The 22,528-nt window shown below is 44.3% G+C and overlaps 1 protein-coding gene across 1 annotated transcript in view; it reads left to right on the top strand.

The window, feature by feature from the left end:
- The window catches only part of ANO2 (anoctamin 2), a 334,924-nt gene that overhangs the window by 236,720 nt on the left and 75,676 nt on the right, over positions 1 to 22,528 (top strand). Inside the window, exon 15 of the mRNA XM_084764895.1 lies at positions 20,166 to 20,240. Coding sequence (XP_084621021.1) covers positions 20,166 to 20,240 — 75 coding nt within the window. The remainder of the gene's footprint in view (positions 1 to 20,165; positions 20,241 to 22,528) is intronic.

Raw genomic sequence — 22,528 nt, 5'->3', positions numbered from 1 at the left:
ATAGCAATTATGAAGATGTACCCTATCCCTCAACTAGGAGCAATATAAGAAACAGCATGAGAAGAAGCCACCATGTGGGCCCAGTGGAAGGGATGACCTGTCTTAGAGAACACTTGCACATCGAATCATCACTTCTTGGAGGTCTGGTACCCCGTGCCTGGTGTGCATTGTACAGACATGTGATTCAGAGGAGGAAGAGAGGTAAAAGGATGCCACCATGAGGGGTGGGCCACTGGTATGAAATGAAAAACACATTTAAAGAAATCCCTCTCTGAGGGACAGAAGCCTGGGGTTCTCCTGTGTCATGAAAGGAGACAGCAACTTTCCTCAAACTACCAGAAAATGGATCATTTGCTAGGAAAAATATCACAATTTTGAAAGTCTGTGAATGCTGGTTTACAGTGAGAACAGCATAGGATCTCTGAGGGGTTTTAATCTGAATTAGCATTCTAACACCCAAGGGAGAGACTATGTGTGTGGAATGTCTGTTGGTATTTAGAGATTCCAATTTATTGAAGAACACAGTGTGCAGAATGAGAAGAAGAATTTTTTGATAAATTAGGATTATTTAGACTGGGATTAAGTCTGAGGCCAGCTATTTACAGTGTATTACTGGCCAAGTAAATGATCTTTGTGGGGTTTAATTTCCTTCCATATAAAGTGAAACTAATAATTTCTACCTGAGAAAGCTACCATTGGGAATCAGTGTAAAGAAGCCTGAAGTTCCCTATGCTAAGTTAGGAAGCACACAGTGAATGGTGCATAGATGCATGGATGGATGGGTGGGTGGGTAGATGGATGGATGGATGCATGGATGGATGGGTGGGTGGGTAGATGGATGGATGGATGGATGCATGGATGGATGGATTCATGGATGGATGGATGGATGGATGGGTGGGTGGGTGGGTAGGTAGATGGATGGATGGATTAATGGATGGATGCGTGGATGGATGGGTGGGTGGGTAGATGGATGGATGGATGGACGCATGGATGGATGGATGCATGGATGCATGGATGCATGGATGGATGGGTGGGTGGGTGAATGGGTGGATACACAGATGGATTCATGAATGGATGGATGGATGGATGCATGGCGTGTGTGTGTGTGTGTGTGTGTGTGTGTGTGTGTGTGTGTGTGTGTGTGCGTGTGTGTGTGTGTTTGGATGTTAGTGCCATCAGCCACAGTCCCCTACCTTCTTGGACAGAGTCATTGTTATGGGTACTCTTGGCTCTCCCAGCATGGTTTTGTGTACCACACATACTTGAGAACACTCATGTATGATCCTATTTTTTTTCTGAAGACATATAAGTGAGGAGTTCTTCTTGGTTCTAAAATGCTACAGCAACTTCCCCACTGTGGAGAGAGTATCTTATGTATTGTATGGATGCATTGCCTCTCAATTTAAAAATCACCTATGGCCTGTAGGAAAGGGAGAATAAAAGATGGGACATCTGGCAGGCAGAAATGATTCTAGAATAGAGCCAGGTGTAGGAGAGTCATGAGTGAAGATATAAGGAGGACAGGTGCATGGTACCTGAGCAGAGGTAACCAGCCACATAGCAGAATGTAGATTAGTATAAATGGGTTATTTTAAGTTATGAGCTACTCAGAGAGAAGCCTAGCTGTATGGCCTAAGTTTTGGTAATTATATTTTGATTCACATGAGTCTTTATTCTGGGAGCTTAGGGACGGGAAGAAAAACCACCCCAACATATATATTGAGTCTCACAAGTCTTTATTCCGGGAGCTTAGGGACTGAAGGAAAATCCATCCCAACACCCTCACTGCAATAAAACTGTCTTGTGAGATGTATGTCTTTTTCATGACTCAGAGTCCTGGGCACAAAGGCCACCACACAGTCCCTGAAACACAGCAAGTGCTTAGAAAAATCCTTGTCAGACCATTTACCTTTGCCCAGACAAGTAGTGCCACTGCCTTGGAGCCATCAGAAAACCTGACATGGTGCACTTAACTTGAGCATTCTGAAGGTCAAAACTAATGCTTTTGCTCTAGTATTAACTAGGGCTCTGGATGGGGGGGGGTGGTTAGGGATGTATGGAATAAATAGAGCTTCAACAGCATAAGGCAGTCTGCAGTCCAGAGTACAGGGTAGGGGTCTGGACCTCTTCCTTCCCATGGGGCATGGTGAGGAATCACACGCAGAAACTGCTGAGAGTTCATACAATGCACCTTCCTCCTATAAAACATCCACATATGATGTTCTGTGTGAAATGTCTCATCCTGGACCCCATGTGTGTAACAATGATAATGGAGGAAGCTAGGCAGGGACTGCCTGGACATTTCTTACAGCCGACTTCTCCTCCTCCTTCATATTTTTCCCCATCTGGACTTTTATGTTCTTTGGCTATGCTTTCCAGGCCGGAACTGGACACAGACTTCTTCCACTGCCCCATGGGCATCTATCAGGATGCTTTCAGCTTAGCAACTTAGAGATGTCTAAGTCATAAATAATTTGGACCTAGAGGCCAGGCATGGGGGTCTGGGCTGGCCACACTTTGCCTGCAGTCCATGTTAAAGAAAAGGAGACACTTGCTGATTTTTACCATTGTAATGTCAAAACTGGTTACTGATCAGATTATATTACAGTAGCTTTGTATGTGTTACTTGGCAGCTCCCGATCTAGCTTGGGGCTTGCTTTGTTCTTAATACACTGTGGGGGTAGTTCCTCCCTTGGCTGATGTTCCTAGGTTTGGTGAAGGTCTAGGGTATGCTTCCTCCAATTATACTTAGTCTCCATGTTGGAGTCTTGTTCCAATTGTTTAGATGTCTAGCTTTTAATCTAGGAGAACAACTGACTGCTGTTAGTAGAATCTGAAAGAAGCCTCTCAGAGTAGTTTGTGCTATCAGATCCCATGGTGAAGTCTAATTGCAGGGCCTCTTGTGCTGGTTAACTGTTGCTGCATGTTGCTGAAAATAGTTCCTTCTGCTGTCCTAGTTAAAAACAAGCCCCGAGTTGAGGTGACTGTGATTGCATCCCAGAATAACAGTGATGGCTCTATTTGTGGGTTGAGGCTGGAACTGACTGACACTGTGAACACAACAGTGAACAACGCTCAGTTAGGCTTCTGACCAGAACACATGGGTGATGGCAAGACTCATGGTTTATTCATTTACACTTGAAACTGATTCCAAAGGGCACAACCTTTACATAAAAATTCACAACAGTTGAAGTGTCAGGTTTTTTTTTTTCCCATCCTGCCAAACCTGGCACCTTGACCGTTGAATAAAAGACCCATAGTATTGCTTATGGTTAAAAGGTCTAATGGTACATGTTAAGGTGCTTTGTGTGTAGTGGGGTGGGGTTAAAACCCCCCATATTTATGGGTGCAAGGCAACTGAATATGTTAAGTATTATAATTAGGTGCTAAGTTTTCTTCAAGTGTTTTAAGTAGAACCGTGCTTCCTCCAGGGTCTCTCGGTGTTGCTGATGGCCACGTGGCAGTTTTCTCTTCACGTCACATCTTACTCTATGGACCACCATGACAGTACAATGAGCGTGAGCTGTCCTGCTGGACTTCAGAATCACCAGTATTTGCTCTAATCCTGAAAATCAGTTTGAGGGCAGAGGGAGAGGAGTGGAAGCCAGCTGGCATGCTGGCTAGGCCAACATTGCTGCTGACATGATAGACTCTGTGTTGACGTCTTGTACGTGAGGGGATTGCCTCTAAGTGCTTTGTGCCGAGAGCTTCTCTTGGAGGATTTGTTCACACAGGGACAAGCCCCAGGAATATGGCCCCAGAGCAAAAGCATCAAGTGGGGAATGAGTCTTGAAGAGCAACATTTTCCAAAGTGGGCTGAGCATAACTGATATTTGCAAATCATTTTTAAAAAATATATTCACCCCCAAGGTTTTAAATTAGTAGATCTGGAGAAGAGACCAGAATTGTTTTTTTTAATTTTTACCACCATCAAGTGAGTCTGATGGTTAATGTATGTGGGATTCAATGACATCATCATTGAATTCCATTCTAGCCTCAGCCTTATACAAAGGTCACCTAGCTTCTCTGAGGTCTGACCATCTGAGGCATGTTACTCCTGTCTCTCTATTATTCTCATTTACCGTGGGCCATAGCCTCCTTTTCCAAGATCCCAAGCATAGTTGCATGTAGACAACGCTTTAAGGGACCCATCATGCGACACCAAAGGACTAGAGGGGATAGAGGGGACAGATTCAGACGGAAATTCAGAGCCAACCGTTTCTCTCCTTATTTACTGAACAGGAAGAAGACAAGAGTGAGGAAGTGTGTTGGTTACCCTCCTCACCGCTGTGATACAAAACCTGAAAACAGCTACTTAAGGGAGGAGGCATTTATTTGTGGCTCACAGTTTGAGGGGATACAATCCATTATGGCAAGAACAGCAGGAATGGCTCACAGCTGTGTGGGGTAGGAGCTTGCACTCATCTGAGCTGCAGGAAACAGAGGAGGCAGGAAGCAGAGCCTTGAGACTTCCCCACAATGTCCTGATTCCTCCAGGACCACCTACTGAGGCTTCAAAGGCATGGACCTGTGTGTGTGTGTGGGGGGCATGTTTTATATTTACACCATCACACTGAGCTTTTGACTCCATACATTCATGGCCATCTTAGCACTCAAAACACATCTACTCTAACTTGGGAAACCCTCATAGCCTTACAGTTCCAGCTGTTTTGAGAAGTTTGAAGCTTTCTAGGAGATGCAAGCGAATTCTTAGATGTAAGCCCCTGTTGAGTAAAACAATAAAAGTTATATACTTCCAACATACAGGACGCAGAGTAAACATTCCCATTCCAAAGAAAGGAACAGGAAGGCAAGAAGGAAAGACTGCAACAAATCAGAACTAAAAAAAAATAAAAATAAAAAATAAAAACAAAAAACCCAAAAAACAAACAAACAAACAAAAAAACAACCTAAACAAAACAAAACAAAAAACAGCAGGACAAATGCCAAATTTCTGTAGCTCGCTGTCCAGTATCTGGGACTTATGATGGCATCGTCTGGACCCTAGCAGGCTTAGGTAACTCTGCCCTTCCAGGTCTGCTGCCTGTACCAACTGTGGCTTCTTTCCACTCAATACCAGCAGCTTACTTCAGGGAATGTCCTACACTTCTGGCATCTCCAGTATCCTTGAGTCTCTTGTTACTCGGGCTTTACTTTCATAGCTTCCTTCACAGCCTGTTCAGGAGCCACATATGGGTAAGTGAACCTGCTGCACATTGCCTGACTTCTGGAGCCTTCCTGGAAGCCGCTTTACTTCAGTACCCTGCGTGCCTGTGAAGCGGGCCACCTGAATGTTATAAAGTTTGCTTTCAGCTCAGGATACAGCCTGGTTCTCTGGACAGTGGCAGCAGGAGCCTCTCTCTCTATTCTTTGTGAATCAACCTGGGAAAGGGTCTTTGCTAAGTGGACCCACCACAGCAGGTGCCCTGGAGGCTCTGTGTCCTCAGACACTCTGCAGGTACTTCCTTTACCAAATATTCACTTACACAACTTGGAGTCTTTGATGTGGAGGGAGTCTTACCCTTGAGGCGCCAAGCCCTCTGTCCCAGTGACAAGTGTGGAAAGCCTCTTTAACAGCACCAATCTCTTTAGAGATCATATTTACTTTACTTGCACCGATTTTGTCTGTTCTATCTGAAACTTTAACTGTATTCATAATCCTTTGCTTTCCAAACTCTACGTTCCCACAGCTTTCTGCTCTTTTTTCCCCCCAGATTTGAATTCTCACTATATAAACCACACTAAACACAGTGGCAGGAACCACCCCAGAGTCTGTCTGCTGCACTGCCCTGATGTTTTGAATTCACTGTCCCTCAAATTTTCTGGAAATCAACAGAATGCAGGCAGTTTCTGTTTATTTGCTTGTTTTGTTTTTGCCAGAATATGACATAAATAGTCTCTACCCAAGTTGCCAATAGTTTTTATTCTTCTCTGGAACCTTACTAGTTTGCCTTTACTATAAGCATTCTGATCTCCAGCTCTCACTAGAATCACCCTTTAAGCTCTGCTTACATGATTCTCTCTCTCTCTCTCTCTCTCTCTCTCTCTCTCTCTCTCTCTCTCTGTGTGTGTGTGTGTGTGTGTGTACATGTGTGTAGGAGGTTGTCTCTAACCCACAGCCTCAAACTCTTCCATATTCCTCTAGCAAATCAATTCCAAAGCTGAGTGAATTGATCACACTAATGGCCCCATTTCTTGGTACTAATTTTCCATATTAGTCTCTTTCCTATTGTTGGAATAAAATGTCTTTAAAAAGGTCATTTGAAGGAGGAAGCACTTTTTTGGCTCAGGGTTTAAATGTACACAGTCCATCATGGCAGATAAGTCTTAGCAACAAGAGAAGTTTATGGCTGTGAGGGAAGGAACTTGCTCACATCTGAGAAGATGAGGAAACAGAGCAAGGGTAGGAAGGCTGAGCTATAAGATTCGAGGCCCACTCTTTTTTCCTTGCAGTGCCCCACTTCCTCTAGCTAGGCCCCACTTCCACAATGTCCCAAAACAATGCTGCCAGCTGGGACCAAATGTCCAATCCCATGGGCCAATGAGTTGATGTTTTTATATTCGTGCCATCACAGAGAGACTTCATGAAAATGCCAAACCTACAAACGAATGTTCTACAGATCAGTTCTCCATTCTGTGGAAAGAATGCCAGGGAAGGGAAAGGACACATGAAGCTGGAGATTAGACTGAGAAACAAAATTACATGACCTAAGGGGACCTCAGAGCCCCCTTAGATACTTCAGAGTCAGTGCTGCAAAGGTCTTCACAGTGCAGGGCAGTCGCATCCTTCCTGCCTGCTTAAAAGCAAGGATGCACCAGAACGTTGCCAGGCAATGCTGAAAGCTAAACCTCCTCACTGTATTACCCAAGAAAGGCTATTCTATCTACACTTGCCCGTGGGACTATAGTTGGCCATTTTTCTTAAGATTATTGACAGTCTACTTATATGTCCTTCTTTACCTTCTCTGACATCTACACAAGATTGACACTGATATGCATTCTATGAAGTGATGAAAAAGTTTTGTGGGCTGTTCTGTTCTGATAGGAAATTAGATTTGATCCACCCGGTGGCTTAACGCTCAATTGTCAGCTTATGAGCATTGAGCATCACTGAGCAAGATGATTGTTTCCAGGTTGACATCTACTCATTCGTCACCTATGTAAATGAATTCCATGGACCAGCATCGTCTAAGCGCTTGTGACCCTCAATGGATTGTATTTACAGGCTTCTTACTTCTCGGGAGCTTAGAGAAACCTAGACTGAAGACATACAAGATAGCTGTAGATAATGATGGGGAGATAGTGATACAGAGTAATTAAAGGTAAGGGATGGACTAGAAGATTGGCAAACTCTTCTTTTGAGCAATGTGCAGAGGGTCCAGTGGGGGTGGGGGGATGGTCAAAGGGGCTCCAATAAATGTCTCAATGTGGAAATATGTCTTGATAGGTTCAAAGGTCAGGAAGGATGCCAGTGTGACTGGAACAGAGTAGAGAAAAGTCTGCACAGGAGGAGTGCAGCCAGCCTTTTGGCTACTTTATTTGGTTCTTCTTCCTGCCTTCTACACCACCCCTATCCCTCCCAACACCCAACACTAGGTAGGAGAGAAATAAGGATGGGGGGAAAGGGAGTATAGCTCTCTTTAGACTACTTCCTGTTGATTAGGGGCACCCAGTTCTTCATCATCAGGATGTCTCCAGCCAGCAACCAGCAATCACATTATATTTCTATGTGTAGAAAAGGACTTCTCACTACAGAGGAGAGTGGACTAGAGAGCAGCCTGAGCTCAGAGCACACTGACCCTTGCTGTTCTCAGCATAGACTTCAGACGTATCCCAAGTTCCTGGCGCTTGTGTGCTGTCATAGATAAAGTTGTATATCAAAGTCTCGTAGAATTGTATTGAGAAAAAAGGTTGTTACTAATAGCTTTGTTCCACTTCTTCCTTTTATGGATAAAGCCTGAAGAAGGACAAATACTTTCTTGTCTGCTGCCTTCACATTACTAGGACCCTTTTGAGACTTGTGTGGCCACTATTGTAAAATCTCTCTCCTTGAGAGAGTGAGAGGGGAGAGGCTGTCTCCAATTGGAATCTAGGCAAGGGTACCCAGAGGACATGAAGGGAATGGAGAGAGAGGAGCTCATCCTAATGCTGGACCCCAGGGGGAACAGGCAGCCAGCTTGAGAGACAGATAGTGAAACAGCAAGCTTTCTGGGAAGCCAGTGGAAATGAGCAGGACCTCAGAGAGTGGTTTTCTGTGTCCTCTGGGAAAACTGAGCCATGAGAGGAATAGATAATGTTTTCCACTTTACCCACAAATTATACTGTGTTTTGTCCTGGGCTTTAGGCATGCCTGTGGACTTAGGTGCTGTGCCATGTGACTACCTCTAGTCCCTTTGCCAAAGACTCCTCTAAGAAACCGAGACCCTGTCCAGAAAAGCTTCTGCCTCTGGAAGCCTGTTGGGTTCAGTTTGGGAGGGACCTATAAAGGCTAAGGACAAGACCTGCTTTGGCCCCTAAGGAGGAATTCTGGCCTTTGACTGAGGGGACCAAGTCCAGGTGATGAAATGATGTCACACAGGATGATTGTGTGGCTTTGGAACTGGAGGGACAAGCCTTTAATCTGTGCTGTAAGAAGCAAGGCCACAGTGTTCTTGAGTTTCCTTGTTACAATGGCAAGGACTCGTTGCCTAGTAAGATCTGCATCCCAAGTGGGTGAAGGGGGAAGGCAAGGGAGAGCAAGAGGGGGAAAGGGTAGAAATAGAAGAACGGGGAGATGAAAAGAGAAGACGACATGGGGGAAGGGTGGTTGGAAAAGAAGGTTCTAAAATGACAGGTTTGAATTCTACGTGCCAGACACACAGATAGCTCTAATTCCATGCGTTAGCTCATTTTGGATTCACAGTATCTTGTATTATTGACAACTATTTTCAACAGGTTTTTCATATGCGTAAAGTCTCTCAGTCAATAAGTATATGAGCCGGGAATTGAATCCAGATAGAAGACTGTGGACTAGATTTCATCATAGTGTACCAACCAGGCTGATGGGAGTCCCAGCTTTACCAAAGAAAGAGAAGGGAGAGTGAGAAGAAGGGAATAAAAAGAACAAATACTCTTTCTTTTTTTAATTTTAATTTTTTCCTTTTATTATTAATTTATTCTTGTTACATCTCAATGGTTATCCCATCCCTTGTATCCTCCCACTCTTCCCTCCCTCCCATTTTCCCCTTATTCCCCTCCCCTATGACTGTTCCTATGGGGGATTACCTCCCCCTGTATATGCTCATAGGGTATCAAGTCTCTTCTTGGTAACCTGCTGTCCTTCCTCTGAGTGCCACCAGGTCTCCCCCTCCAGGGGACATGGTCAAAGGTGAGGCACCAGAGTATGTGAGAAAGTCATATCCCACTCTCCACTCTACTGTGGAGAGTGTTTCTTAAATAAACATTATGGCCCCATTTGACATTACTGGCCCCCACGTTGAGCCTCACCACCACTTTCTTCTTTGCTTCTCTCTTTGTAGAGAGCGGAAGTGGACTGAATCCACAGGCCAAGAGTTCACAGACTTAACTCTCAACATTTGTGACTTTCCTTGTCTCAGGGAAAGCAACCTAAATCCTTCTCTGTCCTCTGAAATGGACATCCTGTGTGTGGTGGAACTGACAGTGGTGGCTGGCTGAATTAGTAATTCCAACAAGGTGTCCCACACATGCAGAGTCACTCATGCACACCATATAAAACTTCTTAACCCTGAAACCTTGGTCTGCACAGTCTTAGGCTGTCCCCCTTCACCGCTTCCCAAAGCCTAGGAGCTGATGCACCTTTCTGGATTCTTCTCTGTGACAGTGCCTCAAGGACTCTCAACAGGAAAAGCATTCTGTGTTTCTGTCCACTGTCCTCTCTCTTCCCAGCCTTTCATCTCGTTTCAGTGAACTTTCCAATGGACTTAGCCCTTCAACCAGCCAAGTGAGAGAATGCAGTGTTACGTATACGAGCATCTGGCTCAAGGACCTAAGGAGAGGGACCCAGTCAGCTTCAGAATCCTTGATGAGAACATTGGAACAAACTCTTTCTTGGACGCAGATATTTATGTTTAGTCGTAGTACCTGACTATGCACCTGACCCGCTCTTGAAGTCCCTCTCCTCATCTTACTCTCCCACTGGGGCCTCTTGCCTGGGACCAGCTTCTGTTGGTCATGCAGTTTAACTAACGTGGTTTACCAAAGTCATTGCCATGTCACTTCATTCAGAAAACCCACACAAGTCCCAGCCCTCCCCATCCCTGCTTCCACATGGTGTTGTCTATGACTAGAGAACTTGAGTGAGTCACTTCCACACTTACAGAAGGCTCCACCTAGTACAATGACAAGAACCCCTAAGACAGGCAACCAGGGAAAACAAGATGCCCTTGAAGCAAACCAAGAAACTATTGATCTTATTCCTATCTAGCACGGACTCCAGAAAATTCTGATAGTGCCTCAGCCATATCCTGTCGCACAGAAAGGGACTGTGAGGATGATGATATTCCCAGGTCAAGGTCTGTTAATGTGATTGGAGACATATTAGTTGGACTTTTTGGTGTGTGCTTATACTTTGTGGCTCAAACCATCTTCAGAGAGTCTTGGTTCAGTTCACTGAGGTAGGATAGGAAAGAAGATTCATAGGACAAGATGATTCATTAACTCAGAAACATTTCATCTTAAGAAATTCTGTTAAGGACGTCCATCAGGCAGTTGGGCAAATTATTTGGTAGTTTAGCTGAGAGATGGGCTAAGTATAAGGATCTGAGTATTCTCAGCTGGTCAGTATCCATAAAGCCATGCTGTCTAGGAGTATGTAGTACAGGGGAGCATGGATGCTAGCTAAACTTGGTTTCAACCCTGTGTTCACCATAGCTTTCTAAGGAAATGAACTATAGGGGCTTTCTCCCCGCATCTCCCACCTGCTTCCTTCTTTATATATCTACCACCTACTTCCACAGACTTGTTTTTATTTCTGTGATGTACTGGAAGCTTTTTCACATAGGCTGCAGAAGACCTTAATGGCAGCTTGAAACTATTTTTGCTTGACACATAATTGTACACACTTAACATTCTGCATCCATTGGATACTATCACATCAGGGGCGTCAGCATATCTGTAATTTAAACATCTATTATTTGTTTGTTGTAAGAACATTAGAAAACCTTTTTTTCCAGCTTTTGAAAATTGAAAATTGAACATTATTGCCAGGTATTGTCACCTCTCTGTGCAATAGAACCCCACATTTATTCCTCCCATTTGTAAAATGGTACCCAGTGACCAATTCATTCCCGTCCTTTACTTCTCCACACTTGTGCCTTTTATTTCTTTTTTCAAAGCTTATTTTCAGTGTGTGTGTGTGTGTGTGTGTGTGTGTGTGTGTGTGTGTGTGTGTGTGTGTTGTGTCTGTCTGTCTGTCTGTCTGTCTGTCTGCAGAAGCTGGAGGAAGTCTTGGGTCCTCTGGAGCTGTAGTGGCAGGTGGCCGTGAGTCGCCTGACGTGAGTGCGGAGAATCAAACCCAGGTCCTCTGGGAAAGCAGCAAGTGCTTTTAATCACTGAGCCACCTCCCCTGTTCCTGTATGCTGTAAGAATATAAACTCTTTTTAAGGTTTCATATAAAAATGAGATCATGTAACATTTATCTTTCTGTACCAGGCATATTTGACTTAACACAAAGTCCTCCCCACTTGCCCGTTTCACAAACAACAGAATTTAACTCTTTCTAAAGGCTGAAATTTTTTCATTTTGTATGTACACATTTCCTTCTTTATTCCATCTCTTGCCAGTAACTCACTGACAGAATCTCCTGGAAGATTTACAACTCTTAACTTATTTAATCTCTGTCGAGACCACCTGAATCCCCTCTTGAACGTCCTTCTCCGGGGGTTTAGTAGCATCTTTCTTCTAATTTTCTATGGTGATGTACTTTTGAGATGACAGGGGCAGGATGAGGTGTGAGGACATGAGACTTGAGCACACTGCATTCCAGAGCTGTAACTTTGCTTGCAAACTAGTTTCTCTAATGTTCTAGACCCCTCAGTTCCATCTACAGTGTGGGAATCATAGTGGTAACTTTAAAGTCGATGGCAAGATTGAATGGGGTGTGTCTAAGGCACGTGGATGGTGGTCAGCCACATCATAAGTGATTTCAGTGGGGACTCTTATGTCTAGTGTGCTTGTAGGTTGAAAGGAACTGGCTTAAAAGAGTGGTTATCACTGTGTGGCCCCTGACCAGCAGCACTAGCCCCAGGCTCATGTGAAAACCTCCTGGAAATGGGAATTCTCAGACTCTATTCTCGAGCCACTGAGTTAGACTGTGTCGGGGAATGCCACAGACCTGTTACAACAAATCCTACTGATGATTCAGGGAGTATGCTGAAGTCAGAGAACAGAAGTTCAACATAAAGGGAACAAAACCCTGAGAGAGAGAGAGAGAGAGAGAGAGAGAGAGAGAGAGAGAGAGAGAGAGAGAGAGAGAAGAGTGAGCTTCAGGCCTGGGGAGGTAGAAGTAAAGTGATTGCGGTACAGACCACGGGGACCTGAATTCATACCCCAGAAGCCATGTAACAGCTGGACACAGCGGTGCTTGTAATCCCACTGATGTGGGAGAAGAGGCAGGTACATCCCAGCAGCCTACTGGCAGCCAGGAAACAGTGACCTCAAGGTTCTGTGAGAGAGGAGAGCCTGTCTCAAAGATGAGATGGAAAGCAATAGAGAAAAAAAATAAATACCTGATATTGACATGGGCCTATATAGGCAAATGCCACATGTACTCATCATGATGCATACCCTGCCACGTGCTCTATCCATCCATCCATCTATCTATCTATCTATCTATCTATCTATCTATTTATCTATCTATAAGGTAGGAAGAACAGCAGTTAAGGGGAAGGTCGATTGGAATTTTAGATTATAAAGGGAGAAGGCGAGGTTCTTAAATGACAGTCTTGATTTTAATGTGTGCTGGGGAAAGGCGAGTGGTGACGCGGGCTTAGACATGGGGAGAAGCTTAGAGATGACCAATATGGTATGGAAGAAAACGGAAATGTGTGGCCAGGACGTAATGTGGACACGGTCAGTGCTGACAGCCCACCTCCGTGATGCTCGGCTCCCTTTACCTACCTCCCTTCACCATGTGAACCAATTTCACACCCCTACAACACGGAGCCGTTGGCAGGTGAGGCCCAGAAGCGCATGTGTGGCTCTGTGTATAGTTGCAACAAGAGGCCAAAGATCTATGCTCCACAGATCAGGAAATAACCAGAAAACATGTGATTATCTGGAGAAAGCAGAGTGGTTGAGGGTTGCCAATGAAAACACAGAGTGGAGGACTCACGAGTTGGAACCAGAGGGTTTTTGTTGCTGTTGCTGTTTGTTTGTTGAGTTTTTGGAGACAGAGTCCCTTTAGTTCATGCTGACCTTCAACTCACTATGTAGCCAGAGATGACCTTGACCTCTTGATCTTCCTCCCTCTCCTTCCCAATGCTGAGATTACAGGTGGGTGCCGCTAGGCCTGCTGGAACTGGGGCATTCTGGGCAGCAGCATACCTTATGCAGACTAGACGCTGGTCCAGAACACTAGCCAGTAGGAAATAGGAACATTAAAGATGGCAGAGCTTTGCACAGGCAGTGACACACACACACACACACACACACACACACACACACACACACACACACACTGTTTCTTAGTCTGAGTTGCTTGTGAGTGGCAGGATTGAGGCAAGAGAGGAAGGTGGCAGTCCAGTTGATAACCATAGTCAGGCTTGTATGGCTGAATGGTGGGTGCTTAGAATTAGAGGATTTTATGGACAGGGGAGAAGTGGCTTAAAGAGAAAAGACAGAGGACACCTTGGCTCCTTTCTCTTAACAACACACGGAAGTGAATGCTTTTAATTCTAACCACAATCGGAATAAATTCTGTGTGGTATTAAAAACAGAATAACAGTGTAAAGGCCTCTAAGCATCATTTAGAGTTTAAACTCTAGAAGGAATCCTTCATTACAAAAGGGCCATCCAGCAGCAGCCTTCTAAAGGGGCACTGTTATAGGCCCAAGGCCTAGGGAGCTGGCTCTCCGGGACAACATCACTTCTTTCCTTGGACCACGGGTTTCTCAGAGAAAATGAAAAGCTGACTGCTCCATAAATCTTGCCAGCCCAGCCTTAAATCACAGACAACTGACCTGCTGCTACAAGTAGCTATTGTGACCTCTGCTTCTCTGCGTGGTACCCAAAGCTGCACTATGTATACCCCGTACTTGAGTTGACTGTCTCCTCTTCCTAAGATACTGATTCTATCTATACACCCTACCTCTTATTATTTTGACCCACCTGATGGTCATGAAAGCTATGACAGTTCAGTGTTTCTGACTATGGGGTGCTGGCTCTTTTTTTTTCTCAACTTGATACAAGGCAAGGTCATCTCAGAGGACAGCATTTCAATTGAGAAAATGCCTACCTCAGATTAGCCTATAGGCAAATATGTGAGGATATTTTCTTGATTAATGATTAATATGAGAGACCCCAGCCCACTGTGAGTGGTACTACTGCTGGACAGGTGGTCCTGGGGTATACAAGAAAGCAGACTAGCAAGCCATGGAGACCAAGTCAGTAAGCAGTATTCCTCTGTGGCCTCTACCTCAGTTCCTGTCCTGACTTCCCTTCATGATGGTCCATAGGTTGTAAACTGGAATAGACCCTTTACTTCCCAAGCTGCTTTTGGTTATGGGGTTTTGTCACATCAATAGATGGCAAACAAGAACACCTGATCTAATGCTATCTCTGGATTATCCCCATCATTTTTGTCTGTGAAAACATCAGCCTTTAATAACAAATAAGAAATCACCCACTCTTCTGTTTCCATGACATTCTGCATGTAGTATGCCATGCTACAATTTGTGTCCATCTTTCTCATTTGTTTCCCCCACAGTCAAGGTTTCTTATAGATTAAAATAAAAAAGTGGGTTCTTTGTGTCCTCAGTCCCTCACACTGGTGTGGTCTGATGTGCAGCCATCATCCTGAGTAAAAGAGACACAACTCCTGCATCAGTTGACACAGAACTTGACAGTCTCCCAAGGAGTGCCACATCCACCATATACTCCTTGGTGCCCAGTAGGACAATTTTTCCACTTACCTCGTTGTACAGGAAATGGTGATATTGTCCAGAGAAACTGAGCAATACCATTACCCAAAGTTGCTTAGCTAATCAGGCATGAAAGCCAAGTGTTGAATTCCTTAATCTATTGGACTCTTTCCCCTCTTTTTGATAGCGTCCCCTAATAAATACTTGCAGGAACACAGGCCCAATATACGATTATTTTAACAAAGCCAGTCCATTCCCCTTCCAGACTCTCTTGTTCATAGTCTGCAGGTGAGAAGGCAGAAGAGCCCAGAGGTTGCTACTCCCTGCCTCTGTCCTTTGTAGGCATCCTAGAAGGAAGAGAAGTGAGGAGGCCGACGTCCTATTTCCTTTGAAGGCCAAAGCCAATTCTACGTTAAGCGCGATGGTTACCAATAGCTTATCATTATCATCTTCATTCCTTTGTGTTTTATTATTTTTTAAGAGTTTGGAGAGGGGTTGGGTATATCTTCCTATGGCCCTTCTCTAAGGACGTCCAGTACATTGAAAGTGTGTAATAAAACATCCTTGTGCCTGTAGATATTGCTTCCTCGAAGATGGAAATACAATTCTAACCTTTAAAGATGGAGATGGGTACCACTGTCTAAAGAGCAGAAATGTGGAAGTATGCTTTCTAATAGAGGACTCCAACACGCCCCAGGAAATCCTCAAGAAATCAGGGTTATCAGCATGAGTGACAGGACGTATCACTGTCTGTACCTTTGAGAAGACATGTTACAAATGGTCCTCAGTCTCTTGCTTTCTTCCCTTAAACATAACCTCAGTCAAAGTTTAAAACAAGATCACGTGTGAGTCCTTCTACAAAGCATTTGACCAACATGCCGCAAAGCTGACAAAGCCATCAACAGCAAGCAGGGTCGAGAGTCCTTTACGGTCTAAAGCACCTCAGGGGACAGAATGGCCAGATAGAATGTGGCACCTTAGCTGCAACCCTGGGCCGGGAGGCAGGCATTGAGCTAAGGCAATACAAATGGAGCGTGAACTTTTAGTTCATAATATTGTGTGATATCGGTTTATGAGTAGTGAAAACATGCTGAACGTACATGGGAAATTGAAGCAACATATATAGAATTCTCTATGTTGTCTTTAAGGCTTTTTTTAAATTAAAAAAGAAGGAAGGAAGGAGGAAAAGAAGAAAGGAAACAAGAAAGAAAGAAAGAGAGAGTGAGAGAGAGAGAGAGGGAGGGAGGGAGGAAGAAAAAAAAACACCTATCCTAAAGGAAATGTATTTAAAGAAAGAACAGAGTTGTCACATGCTATTGATGGAGGTGCACTGGGCACTTTAGAATGCAGTCTGATGGCCTCTTATAAAGTCACACATAGACTTACAGTGTGACCAAGCAGGTCCATTACTTTGATACTTGCCCAATGAACATGAAAATTTCTATTTGTATCCAAATGGGTATACAAATTCCAGAAGGGCTTTGTTTCTAACTGTTACAAGCTGGAAGCAATCCGAACAACCCCAGGGCAATGAATGGGTGAATGGGCTGATGCTCATCCAGATGATGAGGCGTGGACCACCCCTAAGTGAAAGGTGCACACCACTGAGCTATGCCACAGCATGGATGAAGCCTTGAGGAGCTGTGCTAAGCCAAAGATACCAGACTCAAGAAGAGCAGCATACTGCAGTATACTCTGTGACATCCTGAAGGACCACAAACTAGAGGGACCTTAAACAGATTTTTCTAGTTCTGGGGATCAGGCACAGAGATCAAAGACGATGGAGGGAAATGTTGAAAAAGTGATAAAATCATTTTCTATTTTGATCTGCGTTGATACGTGAGTGCATAGAGTCATCAAGATATGGAAAAGCATATTCTAATAAAGATTAAATTTGCTATAAATTTTATTTTATATGAATTTTATTTTATCATTTTTATTTTAATATTAAGTTTTAATATTTTAATTTTATATGAATTTTAATATTAAATGTGAATTTTAATATTAAAAGCAAAAACAGTTGCCACTGTGCCAAAGACCCTTTCCTCCAAGGGGTCCTACTATCCTCACCTATTACTTTCTAAGTGGTTTCATTTCTAAATACCCACTTTATCATAAGGAGGCCTCTGAGGTCCTATGTGGATGTTGTCTGTCCTACGTATTGGACAGAGGTCTGTAGGTGGGAGGAGTAGTTCAGGGACACCAACACAGACAGCAGAGACAAAGAAGTAAGAGCAGACAACAGCAGGCGTCTGAACAATGGAGACATTAGCTAAGTGCCCCACAATCACCTGCTTTTGATGTAATCAGAGCTAATTGGCGCTCACCGTTGTATGCGCCATTCTGCCCTTAAAGCTCTGTCCCATGCACTCACTCACGTGACGCACACGATACCTCTGCCACTTCAGTGAGCCTGGCTTTGGTATCTCCACAGACAGACAGAGGAGCCTGAGAGGTCTCCCGGAATGCCCGCAGTTCTCTTAGGTGGGCTTTCCTTAAAGGCTGTGCTAATTTGGTATGATATCCATAATCATTTTATAAATAAAGGGTATGAATATTTCACAGTAGAGAAACTGCTGTAAGGTATGGAGATGGCTCAGCTTGCTCTAGAACTACGGGGTCCTGAGTTCCATTCTAGAACCCGTAGTTTTATTTTTAAAAAAACCAACAACAACAAAACAAGAATAAAACAGGCGTGGCGGTGCACTTATAAATCAATGCTGGGGGGTAGGGAGATATGCAGGTCTTTGGTGGCTTGCTGGCCAGTCTGCTTAAGCAACATGGCGACTTGTAGACCTGTGAGAGACCCTATGTCAATGAAGAGGCAGACAGACCAGAACTTGTCCCCTGGACCTCACAAACTCTGTCTCTGTCTCTGTCTCTGTCTCTGTCTCTGTCTCTGTCTCTGTCTCTGTCTCTGTCTCTGTCTCTCTCTCTCTCTCTCATACACACACACACACACACACACACACACACACAGAGAGAGAGAGAGAGAGAGAGAGAGAGAGAGAGAGAGAGAGAGAGAGAGAGAGAGAGAGAGAGAATTGTGGGGGATTTACTAAGGTCACTGACATAGTGAGTATTTAAAAACCTAGTTCTATTCCTCTTTCTGCTGTTGCATACACTGGTGATGTAGCTTTTAGGCAGAGGTACTCAAGTCGATGGCCTTTTACCTTGAATGTCACATCTGGCATGGACCAGCAAATGGAAGGCTTTAGTTGGCTTTAGTGTCAAACTCCTATGGTTAAAAACTGTTTCTTACTAGATAAGTGATGCATGTCTGTGATCCTTGCAGTCAGGAGGCTGAGGCAGGAGGATTATGAATTCAAGGCCAACCTGGGCTATGTGGCAAGATCCCATGTCTAAAACCAAAACACAAAACAAACAAACTACTTTTTACTACTGACCTAGTTTGGAAGGACAGTGTGCAATCTTGAGTTTTCTCTCAGCTTCCTGTGTTTGGATAATGTCCGAAGGCATGAGAACTGTGTGTATGCTCGGATGTGTGCGTCCCAAACAAAACCCCATCACCGTAAACCATCACCCTGATCTTCCAACAAACACAAGGGCAGCTATATTGAAATGGGATGCTTTTCTCCTGAGAGGACATCTAACTCAATTCTCCTCAGCTGTCTCATTTTGTACAAAATAGTAGAAACCGTCTTCCTGGTCCGACTTATCTCTGCTTCCTTGTCTCTAGGTCCTGGAGGTCTTTATACTGGTTCTGGGCCCCCTGAGCTTCCTCCTCTCTGTATCCTCAGCATCCACCCAGATCCTGCTCCATCAAAGGTGCTCAGACTGGCTCTGAGGAGTGGGCTGGACCCAGGTGTGTCCATCAAGCTCTTAGGTGTAGCCAGGAGGGCCGGAGGCAGAGCCCCTCTGTGAATCCATTCTTCTGCTTGGAGCTGTGTCATCTTTGGGCTTCCTTATAGATACCTTAGAGGACAATATTTTCAGGGTACTGTCGGGAAGCAGTGGTGTGCTGGTGAAGGCGAAGTGTGGGGGAATCAAACAGCCGACTCCCTCTTTCTGTTCAACTCCAGCTGGGTGGATCTGAGTGAATCTTAGTGCTTCTTTGTCTTCAGAATGGTCACCATCTGGAATTTAGTTTGCTCTTATGGCGTGACAAAAGGCTCATTTGACCATGAGTCTAAGACTGGATTCTCTGACTATTATGAGCACCTGAGTATATGAACATCATCCGTAAGTGAAAGTACTAAGAATTGAATTACCTCAATCATGGCGTGATTCCAGCATCATCAGATGTCAGCTCAACCCTACACTGGATCCAAATACACAAGGCAAATTCCTCCTTCCTCATCAGTCCCCACAGATCACACGCTAGTTAGCTCTCATTCCCAAGCTGATGGGCAATTCTTCACCCTTTGAGAGTGGGTGGGCGTCATCTGTTTCTCTGGGTTCTCTGCCCCCCCCACACCCCCAACAGTGATCCTAGGGACTTTTTTCCCCATCTCTATATTGTGCCTGGCCCTGACATGGGCACACAAAAGATGCTGGGAAGAAGCTTTAGGCCCAGAAGGTGCTCAGCATACAGTTCAAGCTTTCAGAGGCTAGATGGCACTGTTGCTGGAGCCAAATCAGACCCGTTCTGAGAGGCAAGGGAGCTAGCTGACTTGGATTCTGACTTGTTGCACATGGTGATGAATGGCTCCCTGCTGCCTAACACAATGTTCTTTGCTGTTTTCTCTGCACTCCACAAACATGGCTTCAGACGTCTTCAAGGTTTTGTTGTTGTTGTGCTTGCCAGATTTGCTGCCTCAAGTCTAAACAGCTTCAGGGCTACAGGACAGGGCCTCTCTATGTACCCAAGCTGGCCTTCCTGTCATGCTCCTTTAGCACCCTGAGTCCTGGGATTTCAGGTGTGCTGTCAATCAAAATTAAGAGGGGGGGGGCTATCATTGATACTGAGAGGAAGAAGACACCAGTTACTACAGAAATATCCACAAAGCACCAAAGGTTGACATGCAAATTTATGTAAAGATAGGAGTGAATAAATATCCGTTCTTTGTGTCTTCTGATTGTCTCTACTCTCCTGTTTCACCTCAGGATGATGAAGATAAACTGAATTGGAAAGACCGTTTCCCAGGATACTTGATGAACTTCGCTTCCATCTTGTTCATGGTAATTGCCTTGAGGGACCACCTGCCTGGGACTGTATGCTCGCTGATCCTGTTGTGTGTGTGTTACGGAGTTTGTTGCTGTGGTGGTGGTGGTTGTTTTGTTTTGGGTTTTTGTTTTTGTTTTTGTTTTGTTTTCGCTTTTATGCTGTGGAAAAATAAGGGGCTGACAAAAGTGGGGCCACAGTACTGAATGGTGGAACATGAACTTTCCAATATGGAGGCCACTGACTGTATATGGCTAAAGTTGAGTGTCCTGGGTGTGGGACGTGCTCTTGGCCAGGACATGAACTTGAAGGAGTAATACAGAGGAGGTGGCTGCATAATTGGTGGCCTTTTGGGGTTGAAAGTTGCTAAAACTGTCTGGAAGCCACAGAAGAGAGCCAACTGGGCTCACAGCCTTCAGTGTGTCTGTGGACACCGCATTTGCTTTCCCTTTACTTCCCTGTGATTGTGAGAGCTTTTTATTGTGTTTATTTGTTTATTTATTTTGAGAATGATGTTGCTGGTGTTGGGAAAACCTGAGGAAGGGCCTGCGATTGATTCGGATTAGCAGCTTAAGCTGGAAAACCTCAGAAAATGTCATCAAAGGACTACATTAGATCACTGCCATCAGGCCCTCTTCACTGGGATGCCCTACGTAGCTAAGAGGACTGTAGGCTTAACAGCTCAGTGTTTCTGAGCAGGACAACATATGCACTGCAGAACAAAGGCGATTACTTGGTTTTTCAGACTGCAAGAATCATCATTTTCTGAGCCCACTGGCAGGAATTAATCCCGGCCTGGCTTATGCTTAGTCTTTATTAATATTGGCGTGATAGCTAATGGGGACAGGAAATATGTAGTCTCAGAAATTTCAAATGTGCCAGGCCTGGGGCCATGTTCCTGTAATGCCAGCATCCTGGAGACAGAGACAGGGAGATTTCAAATTTGAGGCCAGCCTGGCCTATGCAGTGAGACCCTGGCCAAAACATAAATATACTTAGCTTAGACACCATCAAGTCAAGTCCTCTTCCTATAGACAAGTGAAGAGTTGTTAAAGCTAAGTGGTCTAAATTTGTTTACCTCTTGCTGCCAAACAAGCCTAAGGCATAGAGGGTTATCTAAGAGTGTAGGGAGCTGTGGTGTGTTCACATGCGATGATAGAGAGTTTAATTGATTTGGTGCTTCAGAGCCTCCCATGAGGTGCATGCCATCATTGGAAAGTTTATTCTTCACTCAAGAAGTATTTAATGAGTGCAACTGTGGGCTTACTACTGTTCTTAGGGACCAGAAAAAGCATAGGATGAAGGAAAATAATAATAATAAAGGAATTTATAGACAAGGGGAGAGTGGGGGTACGTACCTCTATTTGTGGTACTTGGGAGGCTGAGCCAGGAGGATTTTGAGTTCAAGACCACCCTGGACTGAAAGTAAAGATATTTTAAAACACTGTACATGTGATAAGTAAATAAATAATAAAACTCACTTTTGTTGTGAATAGTGGCAGGTTAGGATTGTAACACTCGTTTGCTGAATTTAATAAAAAATACTGGGTCAGTATGTTCTCTGGTCTCACAAAAGCCTTCAAAGGCTGCCAGGATAGTAATAATGCTGGGACAAAATCTAGAGGAATCACAGCAACAATGGAGCGGATACCTCTGCATTAATGCCACTTCCACTTGAAAGGACATTTTCCCCATCTAGGGGGAGGTTTTATGGGAAGCAGGAGGGGAATATAAGGACTGTGGCAAGCTCAAAGTTGGAGAGTTTATTCATAAAAACTACAGCTCATCAAAAGTCGGTCTCAAAATACATAAAGAATTACAAACTGAAAAAAAAAGATAACTTAATAAAAGTCCAATGCACTACCTCCATAGGCACTTCACAAAGAGGAAGTCCAATGGCCAATAAGTCTACCAAAGAGGACCCATCTCTCTCATTAGTGTTCACAGAAATTCTAATTTAAACCATGGCGAAACAGCATGTGCACTCAACAGACAACTTGCCATTAAGAAGTCTGTCAATGACAAGTGTTGGGAAAGATCTAGATCAAAAGAAACTTGTACGATGCTGGTGGGAGTTCATTTAAGAAATTATTTAAAGATGCCTCTAGAAACGTTCTGGCACTACTTAGTAAAACAGAGACTTAAAGCCCAGGGCCCTGAAATTCCATGCCTCGCTGCATGTCCTGGAAAACCTTACATGTGCACACACAGCACATGGACACAGAAAAGCCCATGAAGCGCTGTTTATACAATAGCCCCAAACTGCTAACAGTCCACATGCCGATCCCCATGAGAATGGATAAAT

This window comes from Acomys minous, assembly GCF_964271855.1.
Source record: "Acomys minous genome assembly, chromosome: 17".
Lineage (NCBI taxonomy): Eukaryota > Metazoa > Chordata > Mammalia > Rodentia > Muridae > Acomys > Acomys minous.
Note: the sequence above shows the minus strand (reverse complement) of the source record. Positions and strands in the feature narration are given on the sequence as shown.